Source organism: Neoarius graeffei, chromosome 13 (genome assembly GCF_027579695.1).
Source record: "Neoarius graeffei isolate fNeoGra1 chromosome 13, fNeoGra1.pri, whole genome shotgun sequence".
NCBI classification, from domain to species: Eukaryota; Metazoa; Chordata; class Actinopteri; order Siluriformes; family Ariidae; genus Neoarius; species Neoarius graeffei.
Window position 1 is genome coordinate 33,392,638 of NC_083581.1, and position 21,703 is coordinate 33,414,340.

General features: G+C 42.9%; 1 protein-coding gene across 9 annotated transcripts in view; it reads right to left on the reverse strand.

Moving 5' to 3' along the window:
• Positions 1-21,017, reverse strand: part of hipk1a (homeodomain interacting protein kinase 1a) — a 60,040-nt gene extending 39,023 nt beyond the window's left edge. For 8 of the 9 annotated variants that reach the window (XM_060937591.1, XM_060937595.1, XM_060937590.1 and 5 more), the window contains exons 1-4: positions 20,750-21,017; positions 15,556-16,274; positions 11,825-12,198; positions 7,297-7,420 (exon numbers count right to left, since the gene is read on the reverse strand). In XM_060937591.1, coding sequence (XP_060793574.1) covers positions 7,297-7,420; positions 11,825-12,198; positions 15,556-16,272 — 1,215 coding nt within the window. In that variant the 5' untranslated portion in view covers positions 16,273-16,274; positions 20,750-21,017. The remainder of the gene's footprint in view (positions 1-7,296; positions 7,421-11,824; positions 12,199-15,555; positions 16,275-20,749) is intronic. The other variant, XM_060937597.1, reaches the window with a different exon arrangement.
• Between the last annotated feature and the right edge of the window lie 686 nt (positions 21,018-21,703).

The window sequence follows — 21,703 nt, forward strand, 5'->3', positions numbered from 1 at the left end:
TTTGGTTTACGTAATACGTAGATGTGCTTATTACATGTCAATTTGCGCATGCGGGACACTTTTGGGTCGTTTTCCGTTCATATTGGAGATCGCATACAAGTCTCATATAATTGGTAATGTGAACGGCCTAACAAAAAAAAACGGATTTCACAACAAATCGGATATGGGTCGTTTCAGGTTGCAGTCTGAACGTAGTGAGAGAGGCACACAGAAAGCGCAGTTTTCCTCAGAGTACTCCCTCCAAACAACGGGGATTTACACGAAAACGGAAGGAGATATTCACAATATTCTTTCACACTGAGCGCCACAAGGGTCTCCTGAACACATTGATGTAATTTTTTGTCTGTAGTGTAGAAAATGAGGTCACTAGAGCGAGTTAAAGACGAGTGACTTTTCTGATTTTGCAGTCAGAGCGCTGTCAGGATTTGAATGGGAGGCTATGGGAAGCGCGCCTGTCCTCCCCTTACTTTCAGGCTTCTCATTCAAAAACTGTAAATCCTGTCGTGTAGGTAGACACATTGTGTGAATCAGGACAAGTGTGGCTACTACTTTTGAGAAAATTGTGTGTGTAGAGTGAAAAATGTGGCTGAAAACACAGTTTAAATGAGAAAGTTTGAGCTTTTTTTTCAGGCTGCCTACGCTCTAAATTCCCGAGCCCCACTGGTGTGTAACACAATAGACACCCATTATAAAGCCTGAATTTCTCCAGGTGTGATCATGGTGCTTGAGCTGGGACTGAGCCAAAAGTACAGAACCTAGCAAAGAAGCTGAATGCCAGATCCACACAGGAGAAGTTTGTCTCCGTTTTAAAGTTTGCATCATGTCTCTAGGTGAAAGCATGCCAGAGCAGCGGAGGTTTGAAAAACGTTGAAAATGTGCGTTGTTTTTCAATTAATTCCATAGAAAATGAATGGGAAATTTTGGATGATTTTGATGAACAAAGTAATAGCACACCGAGTCCGATCGAGCCGCACGTTTTGATATATTGCTTGTCTGTGTGCGATGTACAGTTATTGGGTTATTACGAATCAAAATTTCTAGGTACTCCTCCTCTCCTTCTATAATAATAAGAAGAAACACACAGAACAACAATAGTTATGCGTGCCTAGGCACTGCATCACTAATGAGAGCGCCCGAAAGGGAAAACCGAGCCGAGCCGCCATTTTGAATCGTCATTCACGGCTGTAATGCAAATGGCTTCCTCCTCGGTATACAAGTGCACTTCATGGCAGGAAAAAAAAACTACATTTTGCTGCCTATGTCGTCACCTATTTATACAAATAGGAGTCATTCAGGATTCAGCCATGATTTTGCTCGGGGTTAGCAGCAGTTAGAGGTTTTTAGCTTTCTCCTGAAATGTTTTCTTTTATTTCTTCTTCCTCAGGGTAGTAAAACTCGCTTTCACTGTGGACACTGTCGTTATCGTTATCCATGCTGTAAAATTAATGATATTCTCCTGAGAAATGCTGGCAAAAATTTTAAAGATTTTTGATAATCTTATAAATCTTATTAAAAAAAAAAAAAAAGTTGACAAAAAAAATTCTACTAAGTTGTTTGTTGTTGTGAACAAGCGAGTCGCCAGAGGTCCGCATCGGAGGATACGGACCCACTCGCCAGCCAATCAGAGTGCAGGATTTGATGGAAACCGGACCGCGAAAAAAAAAATTGTGGCTTTACTTCTTTATCCAGAAGGGTTATAATGTACAACTTTTAATCTTCAGAAAATAGAGTCTGCTATTAGAGAAAAATTAAACTGCTTAAATTTGTGACTCGCATGACATCAATGAGACTGATTATGGCGAGTTCACCGTCCACTGTCTGAAGCATCTCTGAATCTGGCCACCTATAATACCACCCTTTCTTTGTCTATGATTACATGTATGGAATTTTTTTTTTTTACATGGTAAGGAAAATTCCATGGAAATTTCCACTTGAAGGAAACCTGATCCAAGCTGAGAGCCTGAAAGTGCACTCATTGACCCCACGAAAAGATACAAAAGTATACAATTGTAATGTTCAGATTACAGACAGACAGACCCACCCTACAGATTTTGGCATTTTAAAAATGGTACGGGCGTAGTGGTATTCAACTATGGATTTTTCTACATTTTCACCTTAAAATTATTTTGATTTATTACCATCAAAAAAATCGTCATGAAATACGAAAATGCATGGGAGCCGCCATTTTCTACATTTAGAATTACTCATGACGTCACCACGCCGCGAGATTTCGGTAGTCGCCATATTGGAAGACCAAGTACACATCTATGCAAGTACATACATACATAAAACAAACTACACCTGAAATGTAGCCAGGGCCGGTTCTGCCCTAATCTGGACCCGGGTGCAACATCACGCAACCCCCCCAAAAAAAACCAAAAAACACACCAGTCTAAATCAGGACAACCAGTGTTTAAACTACGGGGGTACTCGGGGGATCCGAGATCCCCTGAAACAGACATGAGATCCCTTGAAAACATGATTTGGGAAATGTTGGGGGGGGTCTCTAAAATATTGGCAAAATGATGTTTATTGACATAGCAATCGTGTGTAACGGGAAGCGTTTGCATATCCGAAGTGTTGTGTTTACATCAAAGATAAAATAAACCGATACGACAACGACTGCTGCTGCCAGGTTGGTTGTTGAGTAGCCTGACTTTTTTTTGTTCTTGCGTGTGGTATCATTGTTGACACGAGGTTGTTTTTTGAACATGCCAATGCGGACACGATTTCCCCTGATGAGTTATGACTTCAGACGCGATGCGTGTGTGGAGTCCATGTGATATGTGCGTAAGATAGGCTTCCCGTGTTTGGAGATCCGCGCTCCGAGACGAGCGCAAGCACCCCCCCAGGGAAAAAAAAAGGGACTCCCAAAAATATCGGCATAGTTTGAACACTGAGGACAACCATCACATAACTATAACCATTTTATATCGACTATTTTAACTAAATGGGCTATAATAAATAAGCCTGCAGGCAGCCACGGCGGGCTGCCTCAGAAAAGTAACCATTCAATGACACAACTGAAAGCCTGCAGCCACGGCGGGCCGCCTCAGAAAAGTAACCATTTGTCCTACCTTAAAACTCGTTTTGCTTTTTCTGCCTCCTTTTTTGTATTTTCGACCCTGCATTTATTTTCTTTCCTTTTCTGAAAACCCGATTTGTATCCAGACATTTTGTTCTGCTACCAACGAAATAACTCGTCAGGTCTCATCTCTCGAGTCCGCGATGAAGGGCAACAATTGATACATTTTTACAAACAACCAATAGGGAGGTTGCAACATTCAGGCTAGGGCTGCACAATTAATTGAATTTAATCGAAAATCACGATTTTGGCTGCCACGATTAAATTAAATGAAAATCGTGATTTATTTCCATTTAAAATGCAGGCTCTACTGCATATCTAAGCACTTTTTGACCAGTACTCCGCCAAACCATTAGGGGGCGAACCGACGCATGTAAGGTTTCATTACTCCGCCTAAATAAGCAAGCAAGCCAAGCGTTGCCAGATTGTGCAGTTTTAAGTGCTTTTTGGCGGGTTTTGAACATATTTTGGGCTGGAAAACGTTAGCAGTATCTGGCAACACTGGCCAAGTGCGCAGAGTTTCAGTGCAGCGGTTTCTTCTTCAAGGGGTGATAGCAGGTAACAGATTGAGGTGAGAGAGAAAAGCCAACTATGTCGGAACAACAGACTATTTAGCACTGGAGGCAATGCTGTGACCTGCCTTCGCTCATGTTTAAAGCCAGAGCATGTTGATAGGCTGCTCTTTCTAGCTAAAAACTTGCAGGCCTCAGTATAATGCTATGTAATTGTTGCAACTGAGTTTTCAGTTCCTTTATCCTTTGGTAATTTCTTGGATAAATTTCATTTATTTGTCATTTGGAAATCAGAATTTCTCTTTTAAATTTCATTCTGCACTGAAAGCTGTTCATATTGTTTGTTTGAATATAGTGAAATAAAATTTAAGTGATTTCCCTAACATCAAGAATAATCGTGATTAATAATCGCGATTACAATTTTGATCAAGATAATCGTGATTATAATTTTTTTCCATAATCATGCAGCCCTAGTTCAGGCTCTCCTTTGCTCACAGACACTCAGTAACACACTTATTCTCTGTCTCCTGGCAGAAAGCTCCTTGGTTTGCTTGTGTCTCAATCACAGCTGGTATTCTGTAGAAAGACTTCTTTTCTCCTTCCCCATCAGCTTTGTTGGAACACCCTAACACAGCACAAAAGTTTACCATTGTAGGTTTATGATGAATCAAGTGCCTCGTGGGTTTAAATTCCGCGCGCTGCCGTTATTTCCCCCTAATCACGAGTTTGTTGGTCTTCCAATATGGCGCAGGGTTTGTTTACTTTCGGTTTCCGGTGACGTCAATGGGAAGGGTCTATAGGGTTAAGAAACTGTTGTTTAATTGAGTGTTAACAGTACATATGGATGTACAGAAATAAACCAGTGCATGTATTAGGTAAGATCTGATACATTTTTATTATGCATGAAATATTACTATGGATTTGGTATGGAAATTATGGATTTCTTAACCAGGGTGAGAGCCGTGAGGGGTTGACATGTATGCATATACTACAACCATTTGTGAAACTGAAAACCTATCATATGACTTTATAAACAGAACTTTGGGGGGGGGGGAAAATCAACCGGATGTTCACTTTCAGTGGAATGGCCCAAAAGACTATTCGCATGGTAACGGCAGGATAATCACTTTCACTCTTTTGGTTTCAATTGGTTTCTCTTCCGCGGTGGGAATGCCCACCGTAAACAGGATAAAATCTGTCAGCCACACTTTAGGCTGTTTGGAGGTAAAACTTGTTGCGAGATGGCATGCGGATTTTATGCGCTTCAGATGATTCAGGATAACGATTCAACTCATGATTCAGGACAGTGATTCAATTCAATCTTGAGAACCGCAGGGTACTTTTCTACACCTCATGTGGGATTGTCCACTTGTCTCTCCCTTATGGACTCAAGTGATTGAGACTATGGAAGAGTGGTTGGAGCAGCCGTTGCCGGGTTCACCTCGGCTCTGCTTGCTCGGCGATCGAACGGTGATAACGGCTGATCTCACAAAGGCACAGTTTGGATTCATTCTTGCAGGCTTCCTTACTACAGCCAAAGTTATTTTAAGGAAATAGAAAAGTACAAGTGCACCTTGCTATAAGGACTGGATCGAGCTCATGACAAGTACAGCCTCTTACAAACTAATGCTTGCCAAAGTGAAAGACTCTGTGTCAAAGTTTTCTGCTATGTGGGACAGTTTCCTTACATATATTAAAGGGGAGGATCAGTGAGAAATGAGGTACAATACTAACTGATCTAAGGTACTGTGCATTGTGATGTGTGCTGAGGGAGGGGAAGAAGGGGGGATCTGCTGTGCAGCTATGTTGTGTTTGGGTGTTGTAATTGTCCTTATGTACATCTCATCTCATTATCTGTAGCCGCTTTATCCTGTTCTACAGGGTCGCAGGCAAGCTGGATCCTATCCCAGCTGACTACGGGCGAAAGGCGGGGTACACCCTGGACAAGTCGCCAGGTCATCACAGGGCTGACACACAGACACAGACAACCATTCACACTCACATTCACACCTACGGTCAATTTAGAGTCACCAGTCAACCTAACCTGCATGTCTTTGGACTGTGGGGGAAACCGGAGCACCCGGAGGAAACCCACGCGGACACGGGGAGAACATGCAAACTCCACACAGAAAGGCCCTCGCCGGCCACGGGGCTCGAACCCGGACCTTCTTGCTGTGAGGCGACAGCGCTAACCACTACACCACCGTGCCACCTCCTTATGTATATGTTTGAAAAAATAAAAAAATGTGAATTACAAAAAAATCTTGAGAACCGCAACACTAATGAGGAGTGGTGGCCTCTTTTTTTTTTTAAACTTCGACCTGATCCAGCCGAAGATCAACTCAAGTAAGCGTAAATATTTCTTCTATTTATTATGAGCAGATCGGTTGATGTGTGCGTGCTGTAGTGCATACACAGGAAACATGACTGAGCAGTTTTCCCAAAGTTAAAAGTGTTTTCCTCAAAAATAGTTAATTTTGCTCTATTTTGAGTTTAGAGTGCAAAATGTGTAGTTGGAGTGGGAGCAAAATGACAGTAATTTTGTAACAGAGTTGATTGTGGCTCTGAACGGAGTAAAATAGTACAAGAGTTCATTTCAAGACACACTGAATCGAGTCAAATACCACCACAAAGAGTAAAATATTAACACTGAATTGTGGAGAACTGACTCTGGAAAAACAGCTCTATCAAAAGAGTAACTTTTACTCTTTTTAGAAAGGGACCAAATGTTATCTGGCGTAGAGTAAAATTTTCTTCAATTTTTGTAAATTTTACTCAGGCGAATTTCCTGTGTAATTTTTGCATGCTTCTTGAGTAAACTAAATGTGCCCAGGCACTTGTTTGCTCTCTTTTCTTCTTTGTCTTTCTCTGGCACTCTAATGATTTTGGCATGCTCTGATGTTGTCAATTTTAACAAATCTAAGCAGTATTTTCAAAAAGTCATATGACTTTTGTATTCAGCACAAGTTCGGCTCCAATAATATCTCTGTAGTCTGTATGTCATGATTGTACTTAAAAAAAAAAAAAAAAAAAAACACACAACATAAATGAAGGTGTTGTAAAAAGCAGTTTTAGAACCGTGTTGGAAGGCGTGAAAAAACATGACCTTACCCGTTGTGACGAACCGTTATCACTTGACCTGATAGGATTAAGAGTTGGCAGTGGGAGGGGTTTTCACTCTTCTCATTGAATGGAAATTTTTACTATTCTCATTGAACACCCCTCCCACTGCCAACCCTTTATCCCAAAACAATAGGACATACATTTTTTGATGGCCAGTTAATTGTCCAAATCAATGGAGCAGATTTAAGTTTTTGTGCTTGATACATTCCCAAGACTGAACACAATCACCTCAAGTGACCAAAACGGTCCATCACAATGGGTAAGATCATGTTTTTCACACATTCCAACACAGTTCTAAAACTGCTTTTTACAACACCTTCATTTAGCTTTTTTTTTTTTTTAAGTACAATCATAACATACAGACTACAGAGATATTATTGTAACTGAAGTTGTGCTGAATAAAAAAAAAAAAGTCATAAGACTTTGAAAATACCGCTTAGATTTGTTGAAACTGACAGCAAAATCAGAACATACCAAAATCATTAGTGTCAGAAAATACCCTCAGACCGCAGAGGGTTAAAATAACTAAGTAAATAAATAAACAGTACAGCACTCAAGCCCGTGCTGTGTTTTGACCTGGTCATATTCAGAGGCTCCGGGATAAAGCGGCCAGCCGAGGAAGAGTTCAGCAATGACGCAGCCCAGAGACCACATATCGATGGCCTCGCAGAACGGCAGACCCAGGATGATCTCAGGAGCTCTGTGAGAAAAAACAGAAGAGGTTTTATAGGAGTTTCAAATAATTAAACAAGTTGTCAAAACATGTTGTTGCTAGAACAATATGTGAAAAATTCAAAATAATTAAATGTTGCATGGCAAAATATCAAAATTTGGATGTTGCGGGAAAAAAAAAAAAGGGGGTAAATGAATGCATGTAGTTAATGGCATACTTAATTTTAAATATAATGTTAAAAAAAAAAAAAAAAAGGATTTGCGCCGTTGTTATATCACTTGTAAATTCTTCACAATTTCCAACACGCTCGTGTAGTACATACATGTCAACCTATACGGATTGTCCGGAAATTATACGGATTTTAGCTCATTTCAAGGGCGTACGGGCGTACAAACAAAGTCTGACGGATTTTCAGTATTTTCTGACCTAAATTTATTTTGCATACCTGCCAACCTTGAAAAAATTTTATGAGTACAATTTTACAATTTCATGAGTACCCCCGCGTCAACCTCACCCCAACCCGGCGTGCATGAGCCCCCACAGACCAAAAACACACTTTCAATCCAGTTTTATTGATTGACCTTGGGAACATAGTCCGGTTTTGTAAAACATTCCTATCGATAGACTTTGGGAAACTGTTATTGATAGCTCTTGGGAACTTCCTTCTGTTTTGAAAAGCACAACAAACATTAAATACACGTGCAAATGAAATGAAATTAAACCAGAGCCACTCTTTCAAAATAAATAACACATTAAATTAATACAGTATGTAAAAAAGGCACTTTCAACACAAAACATGGTATGCACAAATTTCCCATGCAATAGGTTTAGACTTTTGCATTTTTTAACATGTTGAAGTATATTGCATTATACAGTAAAAATATTGCATTATACCGTACACTGCAGTATTTTGTAGTATGCCTTTTTCATGTGCAAACTATTGCATTTGCATTCGAAATATTGCATTCACTGCAGTAATACTGTATAAAAAAAGCATCTGATACTGCAGGACCACGCAGGTTTTTTCATAAGAGGGATGACCAATTTTCGACTTCACATCATCTGCAAACATTCTAGGCTACCACTGACAGAAGTTACCGACTGCCCTTAAGATATACAACACGCTACGTTTTGTTGAGCACATCAATAAAGTGGTACTGATCATAGCGATTCAATGAGAGCGCGAGAGGAATTGTAATCAGGTTTCGTTGGTTACCGCATCGAATATGCAACCTCGAGTGACGGCTTCCAAGTTAAATGAAGAACTAGCCTGTACTGTTGGTGTTCTAAATGCACAAAATAACGGCTAGGAAGCTCGAGTACACGTGAAACACAACCGTTTCTGTTACAAATATAAAAACGATGTCTCTAACCGACGTTTCAATCCCCGACTCGCTCTAGCCACCTGGCTGCACCGCTGCACTCAAGTCAGAGACGCGAAGGAGGAAGGGGAGGGGCAAAGAGGGCAGAGCCACACGCTCTGGAAGAGGGGCGGGGGGATTGGGCAAAGCGTTCCATTCTGGGTTTGAGTTTTCTCACAGATCAGCGGTATCAACTTCAGCGAGAACTTGACTGAAATGCGAGTTCGGATGATATGCGTACTTTTTAATGTGAAAACGTACAATGAGGTAAAAATTCGTAGCGGCTACGCAAGATGCGTACAGGTTGGCAGGTATGATTTTGTGTATCTTACTTGAACATTGCCAGCTGATCATCGCAAAAACATACAAAAGCTCGATTTATAGACAAAGAACAGCGTGTATGCAGGGGCAGATAACCCAGACTATGTGAAACCGGATGTTTATTCCTCAAGCCTCATGCAGTATCGCGACTTCGCTCGTTCCGGTCATGCGCACGACCTGCATTTAAACGCGCCAAACGGTCATTGTTCGAACGATTCTCTCATTGTGCAGAGCGACATTGTTTACACCTGAGAGATTTTGAATAGTGTCTGCTGAGTGAAAGAATGGGAACACCGAGAAAGAAAATGAGATACGGTGGGTGGTATCTTCCTGAATGGAAGGAGACATTTAATGGTGTCATTGTTCAGGCGAAAAATGAGGAGTACGCGCACTGCACAGTTTGTGTGCGAGATATAAAAGTTGCGGCGTCTGGAGTTTACGATGTAAGGGAACACGAGGTCCAAACTACATCAGCGAAATTTGCACCAGAATCAGAATCAGCCGCAAATGACGATGTTTGCAAAGCCTAAGACCGATGATCAACCAACAAGTGTAATAAGAGCAGAGGTCAGGAAAATCCACACTGACTGCAGAAAAAACCTGGGCACAGACACCCTTACTGCACTACTGCAATGCAAACTCAACACAGACTTCTGTTGTGACATCACTCCCACAGAAAGGCGGTTACAGCTGGCAAAGAAGGCTGCCAGTGATTATAATCAAGCTCATATGTAAACATGACTGACTGTGGACAAAAATGAAGTGTGAGTGCTTTCTCTGGCTATAGGAAAAGTTGACTGTGGACAAAAATGGTCTCTGTGAAAAGTATCCCATTGAAATGGGAGCAGCCTACACTTTGACTGACTGACAGTGCACAGACAGTGGAGTTTGAGTGTTTTCCCTGAGTCTGTAAAAAGTATTTTCCTTTGGAGTGGGAGCAGCCTACCCTATGAACAATAGGATAGCAGTAAATGTGTATTGTACAAATGTACATCAAAATAAAAAAGTTTGGTGCGATTCGAAGGCTATAAGAATTTTATGTTGATTTTATGGATTTCTTCCTCTGATACTACAGGTGGACGCCCAAAGGGGTTGACACAAGGGCGGCTGGTGCATAAAGGCCAATTTATGCTGACAACGCAGTCCTCGCAGATGGCGTTGCAGATGGCGTCTGCGTAGCCCCCCCCCACCTTCGCAGACGCTCTGCGCGCACCTCCCAAAAATTGTGACCACCACAGAAGCCTCGCAGACAGCGTCGCAGACAAGAGGGCTCTGATTGGTCCACTCTACATCCGCTGTACACGCACTTCCGCTTCCCTACTTTCCCGGTTTGGTTTGTTTTCACGACCGCCATTTTTAAAAACACGAGCGAAGCTGGAGCAGCACGAAGAGCGGTTGATCGAGGAAGTGAGGAAGTACGTACATCTATACGACTCTAGTTCTAGTCATTATAAGTAACCGGAGGATAAACACTCCACTAACCACACCCACCAACTACTCCTAGCGATTTCGTGATTTCGCACCCCCTTGTGTTGTGCCGGTGAATAACATCGCGCACGCCTATTACTCCCCGCTCAACGATAAATTACAACTGTCTGCGAAAAGCTATCTGCGAAAGCCTTGTCGCAAGAGCATGCAGAGGCCCTAAGGGCGATTGGGCGACGCACTGCCAAAACGAAAAAAAAAAAAGTTCTCTTTTTTTAAAACAAACTTTCACCAGCGCTGCTCGAGGCCGTTTTAATCCGTCTCTGGGTATCATTGTCCAATCAGAGTGGTCTTGCTTCTAGAGTACCGCCCCTTTTGGGGCGATTTCAGTCACGCTGAAAATCGCCCAAGAGTTCACTGATAGAGTCCCATGTTAATATATTTTTTTTCTCCTGACTGACACTTCAATGCAATCTCTATGGGTTCCGGGGGGGGGGTTGCCCTAACGTGCTTATGTCACTGCGCAGCGTGACAAAGTTGCATTCGATCCCATAGACATATAAACATAGACGCCGCATTCTGCGTAGAATCATATGTCATCCTGGACCCCCCTCGACCAAATCTAAACATAAAACAAATTTCGACAAGGGGGGAAATCATATACTCGAGGTTTTACTTCAACATGGTGCCAGCGCAAATCCTGGCGAGCTGGCTGCAAGGACACCTCAGCGGTTTTCTGCTCCCCCCGCTTACTTTTCCACCCTAGAGGTGGCTCCACGGACAACACTGCTTGGACGGTCACTGGAGTTTCGGACATGCATCATTTGTCGGAGAAAATTAAAAAGAGTCATCAAAGATTCACATGGGCAGCTGCCTGAAATTTTCAGCTTTTGGGAGAGTGAATATCGCTACACAACTAGATGAGGGCTACAGGCTAGCAGTTCGCCACCACAACGATGAGGTGAGCAAGAACAGGCACATATTAAACTGGCTCACCCAATGCGTGAAATTTTGTGGAGTGCTCGAGTTAGCTCTACGAGGCAAAGACGAAACTGAGGGCTCCAGTCACCGTGGTGTTTTTCTGGGTTTGGTTGACTATTGACTTGCTACCTAGGCCAATTTACTTCAGTCCTGTGGACATTTATGGCCCGTGTAGACATAACGGAGGAAAATTGCCCCCCCCGAAAAAAAATTCAGGAGCCGCCACTGGGTTGACATGTATGGTAGTAGTACTGAAAATGATGCCATTATGTTCTCTCCTATGTACCGAGCACGTACAGAACATTTAGAACCCTGAGTGTGTTGGAGGTCAGTGGTCTCTCACCGGTAGTATCTGGACTGCAGGTAGGTGGAACACACGGCCTTCGAGACGTGGCTGGCTGAGCCGAAGTCGATCACTTTGACCCTGTACGGCTGCCTGATGGGGTCCACCAGCATGATGTTCTCGGGTTTGAGGTCGGCGTGGATCAGGCCCAGGCTCTTGAGCTTCATCAGCGCGGTGGCCACCTGCTGCAGGACGGGCCGGATGCACTTCAGCATCAGCGGGCTGAACTTGCTGTGCTTTAGGAAGTCATACAGATTCTGCTCCAGCATCTCAAACACCAGGCACGTGTGGTTCTTGTGCTGAAAGCATTCGTACGAGCGCACAAAGTTGAACTCGTCAGCGTTCTCTGTGCTCAACCGGCTCAGGATGCTCACCTACGGACAGGGACGGAATCAAAACATAAAAATACGGCTACATGGGTGAATCTTTAGCACTTGCATATAAATAAAATGCTTGTCAATACAGTTATTTATAGCACTGAATAGCCCCTTGACTCTGAAACTCCTTCACTGATCAACATTTAACTGATAATCATACATATTTCTCAATTTTAAAGCTAAACTGCCTTTCAGATTTTACGCTTGGGTCATAAAGAGAATTTTCCCCGACACCCAATTATTTTTGTTTAATGGACCGAAAGCTACCGAATTCGAATCACAGACTTCCAATTTTATTATTATTATTATTATTTTTTAAATAGAACAATTAATGAATTTAGGGCCACATGGCCCTAAATTCTACGCTATTTTTTCTTGCTTCACCATGATGAAGCATGGTCTCATGCCACGTCATGCATCACATGGTGGGCTTTCCCTGTTTGCGCAAGGCATTGTGGGATACAAATTTGCAACAAGAGAGGAAAATGGAAGAGGCGAAGGAAGTGTGAAAGACCGACTACAGTAACGGAAAGCGAGAAGAAAAGACGTTATGTTGCGAAGGAAAGGAAACGCAGGACCAAACTAATAAATATCGGTGGTCGGCGAGCACCTCGGTGTGATCAGCTGTTCGTTTAAAGACAGAATGATGTAACAGTCAGTGCGCGGTCAAAGGTAAACCTGTAGATGGCAGTAATGCAACACTGTGGATGCCAGCTGCCGGAAAACCCAAAAGGATAAAGACGACAACAACGAAAGGTAAACCTGCGCATGCACACACGGACTTCCTCTGTCTGCTCGACTGCGCAAAGCGAGCGATTTCATGCACATTACCTATTTGCTCGGGAATGACCTGGGTATTTTTTAGATATCAATGACCAAATTTCAGAGGGAACTAAATCACCGATTTCATGAAATTGGAAGGCCGTCTAGTTTTAAACCTCCATCCATCCCATTTTCCAAGCTACATTTCCAATACAGCAAGACCACACAGATGCCTACATGTGCATGTTTATGATTTCAAATGGTCCCACTAAACATCTGTATAAACAGCAGACAACAAATAGACTCTAAACATGTTAGCTGTTGAATTTAAAGATGAATGTGAAACGGAAAATCAAAATCATCTTTGAGATCGCAAGTTCAAATCCTGAGAACGGCACGGCCATCAGTAGCCGGGTGTCCAAGGCCCTGTCCACACGGCAACGGATTCAGGTGAATCTGATAAAATTGTTTATCGTTTCGGCCTGGCGTCCACACGGCACCGGCGTTTTGGGTGCCCCAAAATCAAATCTTTTGAGAATGGGTTCCAGAGTGGAAAAATCTGGCAACGGCGCTGTTGCAAAGTTGTCTGGATGAGTAGAACGGATTTGTTTACGATGACGTCACAACCACATGACAATCCTGCCAGAAAAAATAGGGAAAAAAAAAAAGGAGCGCTCTCACCTCTTCAGATGTTGGGTTAAGTCCGACAATACATTCCTCAAAAAGGGCGTAGAAGAACAAAGTAATCCATCAACGTGTAGCATTCAATTTATTCCGGACCATTAAAGAATTCTGGAGGATATCAGAATGTTGGCATACTGGCTTCCATCTACCCCCGTTCATTCCTCTTTCCGCGTCTCCATTCAAAAAACGAGCACGTGATTTAAAGGGACTATATCCATAGGACAGGGAGTGAGAAAGTGTGCGCGTGTGACAGTGACAGGGAAGAACCTAGGCTCATGCTCGCCCTGAATTTCTCTTAAAGTGAAGGCAGAAGAAGGTTCAGCGCCTGGCCAGGCTTTCTATGTATTAATTTACATAGACGTTTTAATATGAAATATAAATAAGTGTATTCAGACCAGGATAGTTCGATAGTTCACTTGCTTTGGTCCGAACCAAATGTTTTTTTTTTTATTTTTTCATTTTGGTGCAGTTCGCTTTCACACTGTACATTTTAGTAAGCGGACCAAAATCTGTCAACAAAGCCACGCGCCCTGAGGTCGTTCAGCTATTGGTCAGAGACGACACGCGCACAAAGCGTTAAGTTCAAAAGTAGTCATGGAGGCTTTCTGTGCTGTTATTCTTTTTGTCATCAAAGCTATATGTTTATTCCAGTTTTTACTGTTTTCACAATTGTGCGATTACTATGCTGTTGTACAAGTAATTTATCAACGACGACGACAAAGGGCAAGGCGGCTACGGAGAATAGCGCTGATGAGCGCACATCTTGTTGTGGCAGTTCTGGCTCTTCACGCAATAGATGAATTTCTTTTTTGCGTCGCTAGTACCGCCACTTTTTGAAAGAATGTCCCTGATTTTAATGTAGGTCTGACGGAGTTTCTTCACTTTTAGCCGACATTATTCTGGGGAGCACGTGAACCCCTTCTCCTTCATTTTCTCACTGAATACAGCAAACACGTCGGCATTTTTGTGTGTTCTCTCCAAAAGCTCAGATATGTGGACATCTGCCCATATATCCACAAGGGTACGCGTTTCTTCCTCGGCCCACGTTTGCCCCCTACTCATTTTTTGTACTCTGTAGTCTAGCCTCCCACTGGTCTGAATGACTGAACGACTCTTGTAAGGTTCCCTTGACAACCGAAACAGTGTTTGCACTTTGCGGTGGAGTGTCAAGACTCCGTTTCCCATAATGCTCGACAAACGACGGAAGCTCCCGAGGTACAAAAAAGCAAAACTGTCGGATTAGGTCGGGTCTGCTTTCACACCTCCAAAAGGTCCGCACCAGGGTTCCTTTGGTCCGGACCAGAGTTCGGTGGTTTGCATTCAGACCAACCCAAAAGGTCCGGACCAAGGGAAATTTGGTTCGTTTGGTCCGGACCAAACAACGTAGGTGTGAATACGCCATTAGACAATAGATACTATTTTACGCTACTGACTAATAATCAAAACTTTATGTGGCTAATGCTACAGAAGAAGGGGTTTATGTGCATGCGTCCTACTTCTTCTATTGTTCTGGTGTCTCCGATGGGACCGTCTTACAGCACACGTAGAGGTGTGGCATGTGTATTGCATCGTTTTCAGCAAGCGTTGCGTTGCCATATGAACCTGATATTTTACTGATTCGTTGCCCATGTGGACGCGATATTTAAAAAAAAAAAAAAATCTTGTTGCCATTGTCGTGTGGATGTAGCCCAAGAGAGCAAAACTGGCCATCTTGTAAATTGACTTAAGGTTAAGGTATTTGTAAAACTTACAGAATGACTTAGTTTCCATATTTTCAGTCTGTAATGTCATTTGAAAAATAAATCTAGTGAGCTGATCGCAAGCATGCGTATTTCTGCACAGACTCCACAAAACCATTTATCCTGAAACAAAGCCATGTGAGTTGGGATTATTAAAGTTGAGCTTCACCTCGATTTGACCCTGTCGAGCATAAGACGGATGGTTTTTGAGGATCTTGATGGCCACGATCTCGTTAGTACCCCGCTTCCAGCACTTGGCAACCTGGCCGAAGGTTCCGCGGCCGAGGAACTCCAGCACCTCGTAGCTGTTGGAGACGGAGCAGAGGATCTCGTGCTGCACCAGCTGGTAGTCACCCTCACTGTGCGAGTTGCTGCTCTTGGCTGTGGAGGTGGAGTGAGTGATGGACTGTGCCGTAGTGGTGCCTCCTCCTCCTCCTGCTCCGCCGGCCCGGTTGGACAGCACAGGAGCCGAGAGCTCTTCCAGGATCTGCACGCTGTCGCTGCTCTCCACCTCCTCGCTCTTCCTCTTCACACCGCTCTGCTTTTGGTAAGCGTCTTTGCCCCGGTGGCTTGACGATGACGACATGGACGAGGAGGAGGACAAGGAGGATGATGAAGGTCCAGGGACGCTCCCGGTACTGTCGGCAGCGCGTACGACCGTGTGCTCACGGGTACCGTTGGAAGAAGGAAAGCTGAGGCTGTTGGAGCCATAGTTGGAGTTGAAATCCCGAGCTGAGGGTGAGGACGTGCTGGCTTCTCCTGGGCTCTGCAGACCGTAACTGTTCTCGCCATCCCATGCAGGCTTCTCCAGCTTAAGCTTCTTGGAACGTGAAAGACCACTGGAGGAAACTGAAGGGGAGGAGAACACCTGGAGCTGGGAGGCCATAGCTAAAGGAAAAAACATGGAAAGAGTAACATTGACATCATTAATACAAAAAACAGACACAGTCCTGAACAGCAATCCAAAGGTGTCCGAGAGACCAAGTTTGATGTCAAAATGATATCCAGAGAAGCACAGTCAAATTTTTTCCACTTAGAGTAGATTTTCATTACAAAAAGTCTTCATCCGTCCACTGCGTAATTTATGTGCAATAGCCTTAACAAGGTAGCTAAAGAACGAGTTCTGCAATACTTTCAAAAAAGCGTATCCTGATGTTATTCATTACAACGAAAGATGCTAGTATAAATACGGAGGTGATTATTTGGAAATTGTGCGTGCTGATTGGTTGAGAAATTCTGACTATTTCTCAGTAATCACTTCGAGCGACTCGGCAAAATGGCTGCCAGTCGCTTCGTCACCGTAAATGAGGAAGAATTACAGATTATGGAAGAAAATGCTGTTCCTAAAAGCACTAAAGATGCAACAAAGTTTGGTCTAAAACAATCCAAAGATAAGGTGGAATTATGATTTATTTTATCAATTTCAAAACAAACTATTTTGTGTGACTCGGCATAGGTAAGTGACAAGTCTGCACTGCGCCTTTAATACATGTGCATGCAGCGTTTGAAGATTGAAATAAATTTAATATGATTTTTTATATACATTTTAAAATAAAAATCACCCACGTATTCATACTAAAACAATTACCCACCTCAAGCTCAGTGAATATCGGCGATTATTATACATACAGGCCACTTTTTCCATGGAATAAAAACACGTATTCTATTCCCTTCTAGCAGGTTTATTGATGCCATGCAATATTATCATATTGCTTATCCTCCATGTATTACACCACTCTCCCCAATGGAGAATGAGCATGCAATATTGTTACAATATTGCACGTTCTCAAAACGACACGACGTCACATATCGGCGCTGATGCAAAGATCCAATGACAAGACGTTTCTACTGCGCATGCGCACAATCATTTCTTTGTCGACTGGGGAAGCGAGAAAACAGGCTTAATCCAGTGCTTGGTTTAAGCACTAAATAAATAAACTGAAAACTGAAACTAAAGACGCGCTGAACACCCGAAAGGCTACCAAAACTTTATTATATATTCTTCACGCATATTTACAAGAGAAAAACATGCCAATGGACATTGAAAAACTGGAAAAGAGACACGTTGGAGATGTAAAACTTCCACGCAAGCGACTGTGACAGTTTGTACACAAACATGGCGGCGAGGTTTGCTTCATTAAAAGCGGAAGATATATTTTGAAAGAGAAAGACGTGCTGAACCCCCGAAAGGCTACCAAAACTTCACTGGATATTCTTCACACGCATTTATAAGAGAAAAACATACCAACAGACACCGAAAAACCGGAAGAGCGTGCAATAGCGGAAATATTGTCAAAGTTCGACTAAGAGGTGAGGAAAAGTGAGGGAGACTTTTACAAGAGGGCTTCACTCGTGGACTTCACTCAGCAAAGCCCTTTTGTTTTGCACAACTGCAGTGTAACAATTAACTACGACCAAAAGTAACTGAACTTGAACTGTCTACCTGTATAGAGCTTTTATATAAGTTGGGTTGTTGTTCAGACTTTTTGGACTTGTACCAATTTTACTGTGTCGGCTACAGCACAATCAGGTGTACCAATTACTGTTAGTATCGAGTATCTGTATCCTACATCATATGAGTTTGCCTGTCTATCATGAAGAGTAATGGAAATGATACAACTATGTTGGATCTAAAATCCCTGAAAAAAAATTGTGGAAATTGATCGAGTCCAAAGTTATGACTAATTATGTGATCCAAATTTATCATAAATTTGATAGAATGATGTTGCACTTGCTATTTATTGATATTTTAAATGTAAAAAATGTTTAAATTAATTGCAAATTAGTAAAATTCATGTTTTTTCTTTTATCACATTTTCATGTTCATTGAGTAAATGTGTCACAGTATTATATAAAAAAATTTAAAAATGAAATCATGTGTCGAGGGTTATTTTGCATGATTATATATTTTCTGACAAAAACTACTCTTTCTAAAAGACTAAAGTGTAAGATATATCAGAAAAATGTCATTTATAAGCAAGCATATGATGTCTCTGTTGTGTGTGAATCAGTAGTTATCCGATTGTTTACAAATACTAGGTCTTGTCACCTGATCCTGAACCCATGTAATTCTCATCTCATTATCTCTAGCCGCTTTATCCTTCTACAGGGTCGCAGGCAAGCTGGAGCCTATCCCAGCTGACTACGGGCGAAAGGCGGGGTACACCCTGGACAAGTCGCCAGGTCATCACAGGGCTGACACATATGGCCCTTTTCCACTACCCTTTTTCAGCTCACTTCAGCCTGACACGGCTCGCGTTTCGACTATCTAAGAACAGCACGACTCAGCTCGCTTCAGCCCTGCTCAGCCCCCAAAACTCGCACGGTTTTGGAGTGGGGCTGAAGCGAGCCAAACCGAGCTGAGTGAGGCTGGGGGCGTGAGCAGACACTCCCCTGTGCACCGATTGGTGAGGAGGAGTGTCCTCACACGCCCACACACGCCCCGCGAGCGCGCTGGGATCTGTAAACACCGTAAACCTGGAAGAAGGAGAATTACGAGAATTATGAAGCCTTATGCACCTCGCCTCATCTATACGCTCTTGCCAGTATCTGTTGGCGTTGTCCACGACAACAAGCCACAGCACCAAGACCAGCAACACTAACGACTCCATGCCCTCCATGTTTATTGTTTACTCTCCAGGTTGAGAGACTACCGCTTAAAAGGTCACTGATGTCACTGTTTGCACCGCCTAACGACATCACCTGACGTCCACCCACTTTCGCTAACTCCACCCAATGTGTCCACCCACTTCCAGCCAGCACGGTTCAGCGCGGTTATAGTCGAAATGCAACTCCAACAGCCCCACTCAGCTCGACTCAGCACGGCACGGCTCAGCCCAACTCAGCCGCGTTGGTAGTGGAAAAGCGGCAATAGACACAGACAACCATTCACACTCACATTCACACCTACGGTCAATTTAGAGTCACCAGTTAACCTAACCTGCATGTCTTTGGACTGTGGGGGAAACCGGAGCACCCGGAGGAAACCCACGCGGACACGGGGAGAACATGCAAACTCTGCACAGAAAGGCCCTCGCCGGCCACGGGGCTCGAACCCGGACCTTCTTGCTGTGAGGCAACAGCGCTAACCACTACACCACCGTGCCGCCATGTTTAAAGACTATCATATATATTTTTATCCATTTAATGCTGCCCCCAGTTTATCCTGAAGACAGAGGGACCTGGAAGCTCAACATCCTTCATCCTGAAGACTTTCAAACGGTGGAAAACAAACAGTTTTCTTTATTAAAAACAAAAAAAATGGCAGCACGGTGGCGTAGTGGTTAGCGCTGTCGCCTCACAGCAAGAAGGTCCGGGTTTGAGCCCCGTGGCCGGCGAGGGCCTTTCTGTGCGGAGTTTGCATGTTCTCCCCGTGTCCGCGTGGGTTTCCTCCGGGTGCTCCGGTTTCCCCCACAGTCCAAAGACATGCAGGTTAGGTTAACTGGTGACTCTAAATTGAGCGTAGGTGTGAATGTGAGTGTGAATGGTTGTCTGTGTGTCAGCCCTGTGATGACCTGGCGACTTGTCCAGGGTGTACCCCGCCTTTAGCTTAACAGGCTCCAGTAGAACAGGATAAAGCGGCTACAGATAACGAGAATGAGAAAAACAAACAAAGAAAAAAAAAAGTCAGGATGCTCCCATCTCTCTCTCTCTCACACACACACACACACACCTGATCTGTGGTCTTATAGTCATATTTCGATATCAATACTGCCGATATATTGTCCTAAACTGGTCAGCTACACGAAACACAATACAAAATTAAAACAAGTGTCAAATGTGTATTCACGCTGCACAAACACTATACAAAAAAAAAAAAAAACAGAAAGGATGCCTCGTTGCTATGACAACCGTGAATTTCTTCCTAGAGACAAGAAAATAATCACGACATGATTCCAAGGTTGTTTATTAACAACCAGGCACCGAAATAAAATTATATTTAAAAGTAAACTGACAGTTTTTCGTGCATTTCTTTTCTTTTGTCGCCGAGTACACAAACCACTCATGACAGCGGATATTTCAATTCTCCACACACCGTCCGAGCGTAAACAAGTTAGTGCTAAAAACAAACAATTCACATTACTGACTGAAATGAAATACAATACATTCAGCTCCAGGTGACGGTGACGGTAAAGCCGCTGAATATCCCGCAGTTAGCATTAGCAGCTAGCGTTAGCAGTTAGCATTAGCAGTGTGACGGAGGACGTGAGCTCGCGAGTTAACATGGCTGTCGTCACGCGCACCGCAGTGTAAAACACAAAATCGCTTTCCTTCAACAATTTGAGCGATAAATAAATAAACAATAATAATAATAATAATAATAGTTAGTTAAGCAGCCGATTAGCTGTTTATGTTTATCTCACCTGATCACACTGAATTCCTCAGACCCGACTCTTCACCCTGTTAGGCCTCGTTTCCCAAAATAACTCGTTAAAACGTTATTATCCGCAAAATCCATCTCCTCTGACTTTAAGTGATGATCCGCACAGCAGAGCTGCATTTCTCCTGAATAAACCCAGCCAAAGCAGCATCCTGTCCCGCACAGCACAGCACAGCCCGGCTGCAGCCTCTCAAACAGCACCGCACAGCAGCAGCAACCACACGGGCCGCGCCCGAATCACCTTCCACTACACTGAAGAGTGCATCAGTAGTGCGGCTTATAGCAAAAGACACCGCGTCGATATGCGACCTACTTAGTGGGCGAGACTGCGGTTTGACACGGAGCCCTGTGCTTACAGCTCAGACTGCTTCCTGTTCATTACTTTCTTTAGTGCAGAGCCCAAACTTTTTATTCTTTTGTTTGTTTATTTATTTATTTAAACAAACATTCAGTGTTATTGTCTTGTATTGAAGCCTTGAAGTTGTAATAGAAAATTAATACATTATTTAATTAAATCCCCCCCGCTACTTTCCTGACTTCCTGTTCAGGGTGTCAGTGCTCACTGAGGTAAACTGAAACCAGAAAACTATATTTTAATATACTTGTTGACCACACCTATTAAATTAAACCCACTGGGTTTTTCCCCCTTTAAACATTTTCACAAATTATTAAAATACAGTTCTGTGCTAAAGTCTTAGGCACATGCAAAGAAACACCGTGGAGCAAAGATGCCTTCAAAAGTAATGAAATTAAATGTTTGTCCAATTAAAAAACAAACAAACAAACAAACAAACATAAAGATCAGTAAACAGTAATTAATGAAACAAAGTCAATATTTGGTGTGAGGAGGTTCAGGACCTTTGCTTTAAATAAATTTAAAAAAGTAGTAGTAGGACTAGTGAGCACTTCTTATGTAATATGCTGCTTTCTTGAATGA